The 15,306-nt window shown below is 40.7% G+C and overlaps 1 protein-coding gene across 2 annotated transcripts in view; it reads left to right on the forward strand.

The window, feature by feature from the left end:
* The window catches only part of APP (amyloid beta precursor protein), a 277,963-nt gene extending 266,974 nt beyond the window's left edge, over positions 1 to 10,989 (forward strand). The window contains exons 16-17 of one of the 2 annotated variants that reach the window (XM_029213882.1): positions 1,397 to 1,543; positions 9,758 to 10,989. In XM_029213882.1, coding sequence (XP_029069715.1) covers positions 1,397 to 1,543; positions 9,758 to 9,859 — 249 coding nt within the window. In that variant the 3' untranslated portion in view covers positions 9,860 to 10,989. The remainder of the gene's footprint in view (positions 1 to 1,396; positions 1,544 to 9,757) is intronic. The other variant, XM_029213881.1, reaches the window with a different exon arrangement.
* Positions 10,990 to 15,306: the final 4,317 nt, after the last annotated feature.

The raw sequence follows: 15,306 nt of genomic DNA on the forward strand, positions 1-15,306 counted from the left end.
CAGCTCCCTCTACTGAACTAGTTGATGAAATAATGTACTATAATTAGTGCAATGAATGTTACAGAATTACAGTATTTTCTTAAAGACATAGGAAGATGTCTAGACTTGCATTCATTTCTGATTACCTCATACTTTTATCGTTAGCTAATTAATGATTTGCTTTTTATAAATATGTTGAGTGAGCATATTTGTTTAGAAAGGGGAATAATTATGAACAGTTTCTAATTTTGTTGCAGATATACCATAAGTAAAACTCTTAGAAATTCGCTTTATTTGCTGTACTTCATGTTGCCTTTTCAGACTGCTAGGATGTTAGTTCTAGCCATGACAGTCCGTCATTTTACTGTCTTGAGATTATACTAAAAGAATTATTTAGGGAGCTGTTTTTATTAATTTACATAGCAAATGTGGTATATGTTCAGTCGTAGTTGGGCCAGATGATCTGTCATAATATCATCTCCTTACATAAAAAATGATAAAAGTTGCAGTGTGTTTTTATAATTCCATTCAAGTAAAGTTGAAAAAATAATGACTTGCATTTATAAACAGTATGAAGGAATGTAGTGTAATAAATTTATCACTGAATAAATTTCTTCTTTACAGTATTCTCTAAATTCTTTTCATGTTTAACACAAATAAACATCAAGAATAAAACAACATTTTTAGTTGAGTTGCCAGGGACAACATAGTAAGAAAGCATGTGTTAATGTGTGGCTATTAAAATTCCTATCTTGTTGCCTACTACTTCTTCTCTTTGAAATAAGTGCCTTTTAAGCATTATGCTTCTCAAGGTTAATTAGTGTCTTACTGAATTATTGTGGCTGAAAGTAGGTAACAAGATGCATTTTTTCTTCTGTTTAACGCCTTTATTTCAGAATGCTTGTTCCTATGTATTTAAAATGTCCCTCTAAGGAAATGAGGGCATCTATAGTTTGGAAAAGCACCTAAGGCATAGCAGTCATGCGTCAGGTCTCCCAGTTTAAACCTGCTGTGACTGGGAAAATACTGACCTCCTTTCATAATCACGATCCGTGCCTTTCCAGTTTTTGATAGATCCAAGAGCTGCCGTCCCCCTCTTACAGAATGTTCCATCTGTCAAAGGGTTTCAGGTCCCTGCAGGCTTCTGTTTTGCCTTTCTAGAGACATGTGGGGGATGGAGGGAAGTGGACTTCCTAGGACTGGGGAAGCCACATGTTGTACATCATTCTATAGACTACAGATGTCATTCTTAGTAAGTAGAACGTGTTTTTTTTTTTCAAGTACGCACCAAATAATTGAGTGACCAACAACTCAAACTTACGGCATAAAATATATACCGAATATACTGAAACTTTTCACATACCTCATCCAGATATCTCCCGCAATTACAATCCTTTCTCTTGCGTTTGTTTTCAAGGTGTTCTTTGCAGAAGATGTGGGTTCAAACAAAGGTGCAATCATTGGACTCATGGTGGGCGGTGTTGTCATAGCAACAGTGATTGTCATCACCCTGGTGATGCTAAAGAAGAAACAGTACACGTCCATCCATCATGGTGTGGTGGAGGTAGGTAAACGTGGCTGCATGTTTGCAGGTGGGAGTTAAAGACTATGAAGAAAATCTTGCTGGGTGTTAGACGAAGAATCATCCAAGTATCTCTTTGAACAAACAATCCATATTGCTGCTCAAGTTGCAGCTATTTTCTTGCTTCTGGTTTTTATTCATTCCAACTTATAACTACTGTGATCAAGACATTGGAGATATATGCTGCTATCTCAACTTCTTATAATTTGGGTTGAAATATCAAAATAATGCTAATGGTAATGCCTGGCTTACGGATATTGTGATTACAGATATTGTGATTACAGACATTTAAAAGAAAAAATAACAGCAGAAGTCACAAATGAAAAAGGAAGTGGAAGCCTGCTTTTAAAAAAAAAAAAATTTAAGCACGTTTATTCCTGGATTTTTTTATCTTAAATAATTTCATTTCTAACTCAAGCCAGGTAATAGTAAATAATTTCCAGTAAAGAGTCTTACCTTTAAAGTCTCACAGAAAATCACATTGTACCAAAAGGCTGAGTGAAATATACAAGGTTGTTCAAGACCTTTAACCTGTCACCCTGCACATCCACCTGAAATATCTTAGTTTCAAGGTGTTAGTGCAGTGGCACTGGAGGTGGAGAGAAGACCCACAAAGTGACAATTACATCTACTTGAGACTGTCCAAACACCCCAACCTGTGAGAAACAAGAGTATGTACAGCACAGAGGTACCGAGTTACACCAACAAAATAGAGTAAGCTGCGGGATTCAAATATGATGCCTTAAACCCATGATACAAAATATTTTAAAATAAAATTAAATGTGCAAATAAGTTCTTCATATGCATTTAAAATGCAGGGTTTAAGGGAGGAACCTCACAGTACCTGTATTTTTTAGGAAACTGTTAGGGAAAGTGAATTAATACATCTTGAGAAGTTTAGAATTTTTAGAGCTGAAAGAGATCTCAATAATCAATTAATTGATCTTCTCATTTTCTAGATGAGAAAACAGACCCAGACAGAAGACATGTCCTTTCAATGTCAAATTCCGTAGAGCCAAGTTCACAGTACAGATTTCCCCACATCCTGTCCACTGCTTTTTCCATCAGAGCAAAGTTCAGATATTTCCAGTGAGTTGAACTTCTCACTAACCCCAAGGAAATGTGCTCCAAACCATTCTTGATTATAGGAGGGCAGGAACAGTTTAAATAAATTAAGTTTGTGGCAAAGCCAGAAACCTCATTTAGTTCAGCACTTAGAACATCCAGGCTCCTTGTTTACAGGAGCTGCTGATGGAAATTGGTTTTGAGTCTTGTTCTCCATGTCCATCCTTGTGTAGATGTGCTAAAGAACAGTGAAATTAATGAATTCAGGAAATAGGTGGCAAGATGTATAAGAACTGAATGATTGACAGATAGGAGGGTGAGCACATAAATAAGCGATGACAACGTCATGAAGTGTGGGGCACTGCTCTTCATAATAGTATTTCTGAGCTTCTGTCCTTTGAAACAGTATAAGATGTATTATTAGTAGCGTTATTAGCATCAGTAATCTCATATCTACTCAAAACAATTTTTTTTCAAAAAAAAACAATTTTTTTTCATTTTAATTGCATGTTTGAGCAAAAAAAACAAAACCTGTTTTCATACTTGAATAATTCAAAAGCCCATTTAAATTTTTTTAATATAATCATACATTTTAATGGCCTTGAACTGATGAATCTACCCAAGCGGTGGCTTCCTTTTTATCAAAGTGCCTGTCTTTGGTGCCAAAGGACAAAGAGCCTATATTGGTTTGCTCAGGCTGCCATAGCAAAGCCACAGGGTGGCTTAAACAACAGAAATGTATTTCCTCACAATTCCTGAGGCCTCTCTCCTGGGCTCATAGGTGGCCTCCCTGTGCCTTTACATCACCTTCCCCTGTGCAGGTCTGTGTCCTAATCTCCTCTTCTTGTAAGGACACCAGTATTAACTGCATAAGGTCCACACTAATGACCTCACTTAACCTTAATTTCACCTTTAAAGACCCTCCAAATACAGTTATATTGTGAAGTATTAAGGATCAGGTTTTTAGCATCAGAATTTGGGGAGGGCACAGTCCCGCCCATAACAGAGGCCAGTGATGCTGGGCGGTAAAACAAGGCATCTCAGGGGCTCTTTGCCGTGATTGCCATGATTGTGCATGAGACTTACCGGGTACTGATTTCAAAGGACACATTCCCCAGGTCCCACCCCAGACCTAGGAAAACAGAATTTCTAAATAAGAGGCTGGAAATCTGAGTGTAGAAAATGTTCGCAGCTGAATCAGACATGCAGTCAGTTTTGAGAATCACTGATGTATATATAGTATTACCACTCCTGCCTCTGTTGTCTAAGCAAACCTTAGGGAGTAGAAAATGGTATCTCCTTGTCTCCAAGCTCACTAGTCTCTCACTAGTCACCTTTTAAGCCTTCTTACAGCTGCCTAGGTTAAATGTTTCTTTTGGTTAGTTAGCAAGAAAAGTCTCCTTGGTTTTGGAATATTAGAGCAGTTGATGCTTTAACATGAGTTCTGAAGAAAAATAAATTTTTAAACCAGAAGGCATCCTTGTAGGGAAGGCAGTCGACCAGCCCTTCTCTTGGTATTTATTTTGTTAGCTACTTGAGAGCAGCTAGGATCCTCTAGAGTGACTGCCCCACCTCCTTTTGTGTTTCTTTTCTTCATTTCCTCTCACTTCCTTCTTCCTTAAAGTAACGATGTTGTCAAGAGCCGGGAAACCATCCCTTTTTCCCTAGAAAGGCCTTCCTTTCTCTCCATTCCTTAGGTAACCCTTCCTCAAACTCCGTGTTGAGCCAGTGTTCAACACGGAGCTTGAGGAACTTCAGGCTAACTTCATCTAAGGTGCTCGTCGCCATCCCTGCCCTCAAGAAGGTGATAGTCTAGCTGTGGTGGTTTTGCACTTGGACACAGAGAGCTGCAACCCAGCCTAGACACCTAGGGTGCCTCATGTGGTCTGGGTGATGCAGGGTGCTGGGGGGTTTCAACATGATTGCTCTCAGAATCTACGCCGAACGAAGTGATCCTCCCACACACATTTCTCTGCCTGTCTTAGCAGGCTGTCACCCTCAAGGACGTGGAAATAAGTTTATTGCCAGCTCTGGTTAACCCATTTCATTAATGAGTAACCTTATTTCACTAAGAACAAAAATGAGTAAATGGGTATTCCCAAATGGATGGGTCTAAGTCTGTCAGAACAGAATACAGTCACACTTCACGCCATCCGTGCATGAAGGAGAAATCACAACAAAAGCCTTGGTGTCCAGGAAATCGCTCCTTCTTAGAGGAAAAGATTCCTGCAGAAGATCACAGAGGTGTGGAAGTGAAAGCAAGCCCAGTACTTTTATTAATAGAATCGTTACCCGGTGGAAATGGGCAGTTGCTAGTTTTTGTTTTGAAAAACTAAGCAATAAATATTGATTTAATGACTTGCTTAGTCATAGGGCCAGAGATTCAGTCTGTAAGTCATTAGCCACGGTTTCCCAAGGAGATGACAGTGCTTCATTTGTGCTTCAAGCAGTGACAAGATAGCCTTCTGTTGCTCTGTTTCCCAAATGTGTGCACCATCTCTGGTGGCTGAGCGTCCCAGCACCTGCTGAATTACCCACCATTGTCCTGCTGCAATCAGGTTGTGCAAAGCCCATTGACCCCAGGTTCTGTTTAGTAGCAGACAGGCCTTTTCTACACTGGTGTCAGTTGACACTGAATATTTTAAAATATATATTGGAGTAGTATGTCCACTACTTCTCATCTTTAATAAGAAGGGGGGCACAAATTCTCTTTATTGAAGGACATAAAAAAATTTTTCTTTCACAGATCTGATAACTAGAACACCAGAAGTCTCCCATCCCCACCCCCAGTCATCTCATGAATGATCTAAAGAAGAGAGTTGCTTATTTAGCTTTTTATGGAGATATGGCATATGACTCTTTCTAATGAATGTGCTATCAGATTGGTGACATTATAAAAATAGGTCCTTATGGGTCCTTTCTTCCTGGCAAAAAGTCAATTTTTAGTGGAGGCACCTAGCAACCGCTATAGCAGTCAGACAGATTGGTCAGGTTCAATTGGAAGCAATGGTAAGAAAAAGTGAAGGTGGACTCAAAATCTTCAGGTGGCTGGAAGTGAACTGCAGGAGGAGAAATTGGAAGGTCAAAGGAAGTCCTCAGCATAGCGGGAGAGTTCCAGGGCATGCCTGAAGAATTACTTGATGTAGGCACTAAATATCACTGAACTACTTATAAAGAGATGGAAATATAATTAAGAAAATGAACATGTATACTGTAGAGTAGAAAACCAATACTGCAAGGTTACTAGAAGGGATAAACCATTAGCTTGAAAACGTCATTGCTGTTCTCTTTGCTTGTGCTTTTCCTTCCCATGTTCCTGGTGTTTCTGATGTTCTTACACTCTCCGGTTATTTTGCATGTTTAGTTTATCTTATCCTCCATTCTTTGTCCACCTAGATGACCTGAAATGGAAAGTCTTAGGGGCCGGGATTCTGTTGTTGGGCCGTGCATAAAGGGACACCCATCAACACACATCCTGCTGATTACTATACATAATAAAATTAAAATACAGTGTCCACTGGCCCTCCTCCAAGCTTAAAGTACCTACGCGAGAAACGGGATGGCAGGGGTATCTAGAAATTAAGGAGAGACCCAAATAGATTTTATGTCTACAGTCTAGTGGTTGAGCTGTAAATTCTTCTGGATATAGTGAAGGAATAAACAGCTCCAAAGAGTCAAGTTCAGGGAGAAAGGGGTAGGAAGAGGGCATTAGCCAAACAGTAGTCAAAAGTTCTACTCAAGGTCGTATTAGGACCAGATGAATCAGGCTCTTTGGGCTCAGTTCTCAGTGTGTGTCAGCAGCAGTGACCGTGGACGTCCAAGCTGGGGTGCAGCACAGGGGCCCGGGGTCTCTAACAAAGATGAAGACTTCAGATCAGTCATTACTCCCATCAAGTCCAGAAAGTCCAGAGAGGGGACGCTCAGAGGTGCTGTGCCGGGTGGGTTTTCATCTCAGCAAGTGACACATGTTCCTGCCCCAGGGAGCAGATGGGGATCCTGTCCCCCACTCCATTGTTCTGTGGTTTCTTCCAGAATAAGCACCACTGGCTACATCTTCCCCCAGCTCCGTTTGAAGGGAAATAGTGAGTGACAGATGGCTGAGCCTTGTTGGGATGAAAGGCTCCCCCTTACCTGCTGCCCTTCCTTCAGTGGTAGGTTTATCCATGGACATGAGTACTGTGTTTAACTTTTAGCTCTCGAGGGGTTGGGAATAAAAAGATGCAATCCACACTCCTTGGGTGCCATGTTGTAAAGGCAGTCCCTTCTCCTGTAGCTCCTGAGCCCTCTGAGGCCTGAGGGCCAAGCCGCCTCACTGCAGGACTGGCAGAACAGCTGCCCTCCCAGCGGCAAAGGGTCCTGAGGATTAGCAAGTAGAAAAGAGGCCAAGAAAAGACAGGAAAGTTAGCTGCCTGACTTGCATACAGCCTCTGAGCCTCGCATTTACTGGCAGGGCTCTCTTAAAGAGTTGGGCTTTGGCCTTTGAAGAGAAGATCAACTATTAAGTTGCCAGGTGTTCCCCTGTCCTTGATGAATGCAGCCAGTATGAGGGTTGACGTTGGCTCCAGGGGGAGATACAAGTTTAATACTCCAACAATCAAGCAGCGCTATGTTTTCTTCTACACTCAGAAACATAGCAGCTTTGTGCTAGATCTCCTTGGCAAGATTTTTTTTTAATCTCCACATTCTTTGAAATCTCAGTTAAGAGGTGGCACAGCGCGAAAAGAAGCCCAAATTCAAATGGCATAGGGCTGCAGACAGGCTGTTTCCTGCAAGCAGATTTGGAGAATGAATGAAATCTCTTGTTATTGGTGCTGACCTTTAATGATGGCGTTTTAACTTACAAGTTAGTGGCTAATGACACAATTGCCAGTTAAAGCAAGGTGACCTCATTTGTTGACAACAGAGCAGATCAAAGGAGGAGAAAGGGATGAGAAAACACCAGTGATTATTCCCCCAGGGCCAGCGATGGTCAGCATCCATTTGAGCCGTGTCCTCTGAGGGGAATTTTACATCTTTTTATTCCAGCTGCCTTGAGATTAGCCAAGGTGATCATTCCAACTCATGACCATACTGAAAGGTGTCAATTGGTCCATGAGGTGGAGTCATACAAAGTAACCTTGGGGGAACCAGATTACTCCAGTTTTATGGAGATATATTGACATATAACACTATTAGTTTTAAGTTTGCAGCGTGATAATTTGATATATGTATATATTGTGAAATGATTACCAAAATAAGTTTAGTTAACAACTATCACTTCACATAATTACAATTTTTTTCTTGTTATGAGAACTTTGAAGATCTGTTCTCTTAACAACTTTCAAATATACAATGCAGTATTGTTGACTATAGTTACCATGCTCTACATAACATCCCCAGAACTTATAACTGGAAGTTTGTGTCTTTCAACCATCTTCACCCATTTCAACAACTCTGCAACCACCAGTCTGCTCACTGTATCTATGATTTGGGTTTTTTTAGATTCCACATATAAGTGAAGTCCTATAGTATTTGTCTTTTTCTCTGACTTATTTTGCTTAGCATAATGCCCTCAAGGTTCATCCATCTTGTCGCAAACTTCAGAATTTCCTTCTTTATTATGGCTGAATAATATTCCGTCATGTGTGTATCACATTTTCTTGATCCATTCATCCATTAATGGGCACTTAGTTTGTGTCCATGTCTTGGCTATTGTAAATAATACTGCACTGAACATTGGGGTGCAGGTATCTTTGCAAGATAGTGATATCATTTCCTTTGGATACATTCTCAGAAGTGGAATTGCTGGGTCATATGGTAGTTCTATGTTTGGTTTACTGAGGAGCCTCCATAGTGACTGCACCATGCTTTTGGTCTAAATTATTCATTAGCTGGTGTGGTTTAGTCATGGTGTATCAGTCGCCCTCCATCCCCTAGACCTAGTGTCCTAGCACCAACACACCCACTCTCTGGTGTTTGTCCTTCGTCGGGTTCAGGGGGAAAAGCTGCTTCAGGAGCTAGATGTCACTTTGCAGCACTGGACAGTGGAGAACAGGCCTGCGGCATTCTGGAAATGATGAAGGGACCCCGATCTCATCATGTACAGAATAGAAAACATCCCTTTGAAAGAAAAAACAACTTCTGGACAGCACATCTTACCCTTTCCTGTGGAAGACATGCTTCTTCACTCTGATTAAATTTGTGTTGATTTTCTCCATCTTCCACTGGTTTTACAGAAGTTTTAAAGCAATTATAACAAAACTAAGCCTTCATTTATTCAGCAAAGAGTTAAGTATTTGCTTCCTCTCGTCTGTGGACTATTTGAGGTACAGCAAATATAGTAGAAACCTAAACATCTCCCCACACACCCCAACACACACCTGGCCCAGTCTGCATAGAGTAAATAAGTGTAGCTCTGGCCTAACAGTGACACTGAGGGGAGGAACACAAGTTTACAACTGCTGGCCTGATCTTGGAGGGGAACCACCATATCACAGAGGGAATCTCTTTAAACCTTCGGATGACATACTTTTAGAATCTTAGTGTTACGTTAAAAAATAATAATCTGGAACAGCATGTTCTTTCTGTGTCTTTTAATATCTTTTGATATACCTATATCATTATTTTAATTAAAAGAGTCTTTCTTTAACATCTTAAATTTAGTGAACACAGAGACAAACTAAAACGAGCTCGGGGAGATATTCAGCAGTCTTCCTTTCTACTTTGCTGAATCTCTCTCCGTAATACTGTTGGCTTTTTTTTCTAGCTTAACACCACACTTTTCAAGTAAGGGAGTCTTTCCTGGAAGCCTTTTGTCTTTTTTCGAGCCAACAGGGGAAGAAAAAAATATTTATTGCCCTAGATGTATCCAGTTACTATTCAGTTGGGGAAGCAACCAATGAGCGCTTCCCAAGCAAAGCCAGCAGGTCAAGGTTTTAAGCGCCACCTAGTGATAGATGGAGCATCTGCATAACTGGTGGGCACAGGCGTTCTGCTCTATGTCAAAGTGGTGAAGAAAGAGGGAAAATTGTGGGTGTTCTCAAATCTTGGCAAGAAAAGAGTACAGTGCCCCTTATCTTTTTACTGCTTCTCCGTGTGCACTCTTAAAAGATTGCTTTTCTTAACGCATTTGTCCTCGTTCTTGCTTTGCAGGTTGACGCTGCTGTGACCCCAGAGGAGCGCCACCTCTCCAAGATGCAGCAGAATGGCTACGAAAACCCAACTTACAAGTTCTTTGAGCAGATGCAGAACTAGACCACCACCGCAGCAGCCTCTGAAGTTGGACAGCAAAACCATTGCTTCACAACCCATCGGTGTTCATTTAGAGAATAATGTGGAAAGAAACAAACCCTTCTGTTTTATTATTTACTCATTATCGCCTTTTGACAGCTGTGCTGTAACACAAGTAGATGCCTGAACTTGAATTAATATACAAATCAGTAATGTATTCTCTCTCTTCATATTTCGGTCTCTCCACTACATTATTAATGGGTTTTGTGTACTGTAAAGAATTTAGCTGTATCTAACTAGTGCATGAATATATTCCCTCCTGATTATTTATCACATAGCCCCTTAGCCAGTTGTATATTATTCTTGTGGTTTGTGACCCAGTTAAGTCCTACTTTGAAATATGCTTTAAGAATCGATGGGGGATGCTTCATGTGAACGTGGGAGTTTAGCTGCTTCTCTTGCCTAAGTATTCTTTTCCTGATCACTATGCATTTTAAAGTTAAACATTTTTATGTATTCCAAATGAGTTAGAGGATTTTTTTTTCCACAATGGCATTTTACTGTACAGATTGCTGCTTCTGCTATATTTGTTATATAGGAATTATGAGGATACACGTTTATTTCTTTGTGCCTGTTTTATGTGCACACATTAGGCATTGAGAATTGAAACTTTTTTTTGTCCACGTATCTTCGGATCTTTGATAAATAAAAGAATCCCTGTTCATTGTAAGCACTTTTACAGGTGGGGGAGGGTGGGATGGGATTGCTCTGCTGGTCTCCAATTACCAAGAATTCTCCCCAAAAATTTTCTGCAGGATGATTGTACAGGATCATTGCTTATGACCATGATAGCTTTCTACACTGTATTACATAAATAAATTAAATAAAATGATGCTGGGCAAGAGTTTTCTTTGAAGAATGACTATGGATGTTAAATATTCAAAGTAATTTTGGGTGGGGAAGAAGAGGTAGATTCAGTTTCTTTCACCCAGTCTGAAACACTTTATTTATGATACCAAAAAAAAACAAAAAATGAAAGTGGAAGGGACAAAATCAGGGAATGCGGAAGGCAAGCCTAGACAAACCCTTTGAGATTTGTCTTCAATTTGTATAAAACGGTGTTTTCATGTAAATAAATACATTATTGGAGGAGCGCCATTGTGCTGGTGTGAATGATTCCATGGTAACAACCTTCTGATCCTTGAGTCATCGGAAGACTGCTAAGAACATTCTAATGCTAGGCATCCACACCTGTGGTGTCTTAGCTGTAAGTCTGAGCAGGAAGTCGGGGCCAACAGGCAACTCCCAGTGCTAGTAAAATACTTCATAGACCTAATTCAGTTTTTACTTGGTCCAAACTATTTTGCTGCCATATCTTCGTCCTCAAGTTTGTCCCTGTCTTTGTCCATTCAGGCTACTATAATAAAATTATAAGCTACTGGGTAGCTACTGGGTTTCTCACAGTTCTGGAGGCTGGATGTCTGAGATCCGGGTGCCAGCATGGTCAGGTGAGGGCCCTCTTCCAGGTCGCAGACTTCTGTGTCCTTACGTGGAAGGGGCTAGGGCCTCTCTGGAGCCTCCTTTACAAGGGCACTAATCCCATTCATGAGGACTCCACCATCATGACCTAATCACCTCCCAAAGGCCCGACCTCCTAATGCCATCACATTGGGCATTAGGATTTCAATGTGAAGTTTGGGGGAACACAAACATACCGACAGATTGTAACAGCCCTTAATAAGATATGAAGAGAAAAGCTCTAGGGAAATAAAAGAAGACCAGCTGATAGCTATCAATAAAGCAGGATTTCTCAACTGTGGCACTTTTGATATTTTGTAGGGAGTAATTCCTTGTTTTGAACATTGTAAGATGCTCAGCAGCATTCCTGGTCTCCACCCACTTCATGCCAGTAGCACTCCCCAGTTATGATCATCAAAAATGTCTCCAGACCTTGCCAGATGTCCCTTATGGGGGGAAAATCATCCCCATTTGAGAACCTCTGCTCTATATCTATTTTAAAACAATGTCATGTGTACTGTACATGATTTTCTTTTTTTTTTTGCGATACACGGGCCTCTCATTGTTGTGGCCTCCCCCGTTGCAGAGCACAGGCTCTGGACGCGCAGGCTCAGCGGCCATGGCTCACAGGCCCAGCCGCTCCGCGGCATGTGGGATCTTCCTGGACCGGGGCACGAACCCACGTCCCCTGCATCGGCAGGCGGACTCTCAACCACTGTGCCACGAGGGAAGCCCTGTACATGATTTTTAATTGGAGAAGCCTGGTCAACTTCTATTCCAAAGGTCTAAGAACACGTTGACCCTGGTGTTTTTGCTGTGCTGTGCTTGATAACAGGAACATGAGAACCAGCCAGCACCTTTTAGCCTTAAGTAGCAACCTTTTAAACACTAAGCACAGAAAATTAATCAGAATTGTTTCATCATGTCACTATGCAGTATGAACAGACTCAATTAAAACTCATCTGACTGTGTCTTATTTTGAAGAGAACAAAATACTCAGCTCCCTCTTGCTGTTCAGGGCAATTAGACATGACTGCTATATGAAGATGCTTAACTTGACAGTTTACGTGCATAAGCAACAGTTCCATTTTGCCTGACCCAAAGAGAGGTAGCTAATGGGGGGAAATTAGTCCTAATATAACAGTAATGAAATAACAGTAATGAAATGAAACCAAACCTTCTCAAACATACGATGTTACTCCCAAGCCAGCCTTTAATGCCAGTAGTTGCAACCTTTAGCTTTGATCATTTTGAAGCTAATGAAAAGAAATTAAGTATATATATGCATATATATGTATATATATACACACACAATTATGTATACATATACTGTATATAATTATGGAGGAAAAGAATAATGCCTTATAATCTTATTCTCAAATTAAGGTATAATGAAAGAATTCTCCAGATGGTCTGGAGATTAATCCATAGATAATTTACACAAAACTAAGTGTTACAAAATAAAATTGTAGTAGTAGTTGCCCAGGCCAAATTTCAATGATTTTGAGGGAGTTTGGCCTGGCAAGCCTGATGGATGAAGAACAGAATCTCAATGTAGGTTTTTTTCTTTTTGGTTTTGGTTTTTTTTATTTTTTATTTATTTATTTTCTTTATAATAACGGGGTCTTCGTTGAGGCGTGTGGGATCTTTTCATTGGGGCGTGCAGGCTTCTCTCTAGTTGTGGTGTGCGGGTTTTGTCTCTCTCGTTGAGGCGCACGGGTTCAGTAGTTGTGGCGTGCGGGCTTAGTTGCCCCACAGCATGTGGGATCTTAGTTCCCCAACCAAGGATCAAACCCGAGTCCCCTGCATTGGAAGACAGATTCTTTACCACTGGACCACCAAGGAAATCCCTCAATATAATTTTAATTCATATGTATTTATTATGAGTGAAGTTGGAAATTCTTTCATATGTTCAATGACCATTTAATAACTCTGAATTTTCTGTTTATCTCTTTTGTTTTGGGCTTAAAGTCTACTTGGCTATCAGGATTGCAACCCCTGCTGTCTTACTGTTTCCATTTGCCCAGTAAACCTTTGCCCAAGCTTTTATTTTTAGCTTTTTCAATTGCTGCGCTTTAAGTGTGTGTCTTGTATACAGCACAGGGTTGGGTTTTTGCTATGTGAGCCAGTTTGAAAATCTTTTAAGACACAAGTTAGGCCCATTCAGTTTTATGATATGCCTGCTATGTTTGCTCTCAATTCTTTCATATCTCCTATAGTTACTGAGTGTATTATATTTACTTCTATGAGGGAAGGACTCTTAGCCTGTCGGCAGAGGGGAGTTATAGGAAGCTTTGTATTTTTATTCTAGTAGTTACTGTTACATTTATATTTTTTCCAATGCTCTTAATCCCTTTTTTCTTAACCTTTTGCTACCTGTCTTTTCTAAATGACATTCTTTGCCTCCCACTTATCTATACAACAATCAGTGGTCTTACTCTCCTTTCCCCCTTTTCTCACTCTTCTCCCATTTTTTTAATTGTGTTTGTTCTACTTTATCGGTACATAAGTGTTGACATGTTTTTTTCAGCCCATGACCTCTGCCCCCCATTTTAGTCTTAGCCCTGCAGTTGAGTATGTGGATCTCTCCATCAGTCTTTTATTCCCAGACATCTTTAGGTAGGATGGAGCTTACCCTCCAGTCAGTTCCTCAGTGGGAGCACATGGGAACAGTGTCCTGGAGTTCTAGCAGGTTCAAAACCGATTTTCTAGGACCTTGAAATTTGAAGTGCAGCTTGTTTATCGTTAAGTTTCTTGAGAAGGCTGCACCACTGTTTCCTTGCTTTGTATGTTATTTTTAGAAATCTGAGACCAAATTAAGATCATGCATTTTGCATGATCACTCCCTCCCCTACAGTGACTACACAAGTCAGGAAAGATCATAAAAATCACTGCTTTGGTTGCTGGTGGACCCCAAAGCTCTGTCTTCGGGTTTCTTTCCTATACACTCTCTCTGAGTAATCTCAGCCACCTGGAAAGTATTGGTAATACCTCACGTGCAAAGCAATAGCTTAAACCTAGACCCCTTCCCTGAGTCCCAGGCCCAGATTCCTATTTTTTGTTTTGATAACATGCATTGTGATCATAAACGCAAGGCATGTGAATTGCAGAAAATACAGAATATAGGAAGAAGAAGGATTCACTCATAATCCCACCATCCAGAGGAAAGTATTGTTAATACCTTTGCATATATGCTTTTAGTAATTTTAAATTTTGGTTGTGTTGGGTCTTCGTTTCTGTGCAAGGGCTTTCTCTAGTTGCAGCGAGTGGGGGCCACTCTTCATCACGGTGCGTGGGCCTCTCACTATCGTGGCCTCTCTTGTTGCAGAGCACAAGCTCCAGACACGCAGGCTCAGCAGCCATGGCTCACGGGCCTAGTTGCTCTGCGACATGTGGGATCCTCCCAGACCAGGGCTCGAAGCCGTGTCCCCTGCATTGGCAGGCAGATTCTCAACCACTGCGCCACCAGGGAAGCCCCGGTATTTTTTTTTTTTACTGAAGTGTAGTTGGTTTATAATATTGTGTTAATTTCTGCTGTATAGCAAAGTGACTCAGTTATACCCATGTATACATTTTTTTAAATATTCTTTTCCATTATGGTTTATCCCAGGAGATTGGATATAGTTCCCTGTGCTATACAGTAGGACCTTGTTGTTTATCCATTCTAAATGTAATAGCTTGTATCTACTAACCCCAAACTCCCAGTCCATTCCTTCCCTCTCTCCCTCCCCAGTAGAAGGGTATTTTTAATTCTTATCTCTTTAGTCTAATACCAAATTGCTTTCCAAAAAAAAGGAATTCCTACTCCCATCAGTAGAGTATGTGAGTGCCCTCTCAAAATACCACAAGACTAAGGGACTTGGGTAATGTCATGTATCACCAAGTTGAAATGAAAAAAGAGAGACTAATTTTGGCCACATCATACATACCATTTCCCTATTAGGCTGGTCACT

This window comes from Monodon monoceros, unplaced genomic scaffold (assembly GCF_005190385.1).
Source record: "Monodon monoceros isolate NGI ecotype Baffin Bay Population unplaced genomic scaffold, NGI_Narwhal_1 Super_Scaffold_11, whole genome shotgun sequence".
In the NCBI taxonomy this organism is placed as follows: Eukaryota; Metazoa; Chordata; class Mammalia; order Artiodactyla; family Monodontidae; genus Monodon; species Monodon monoceros.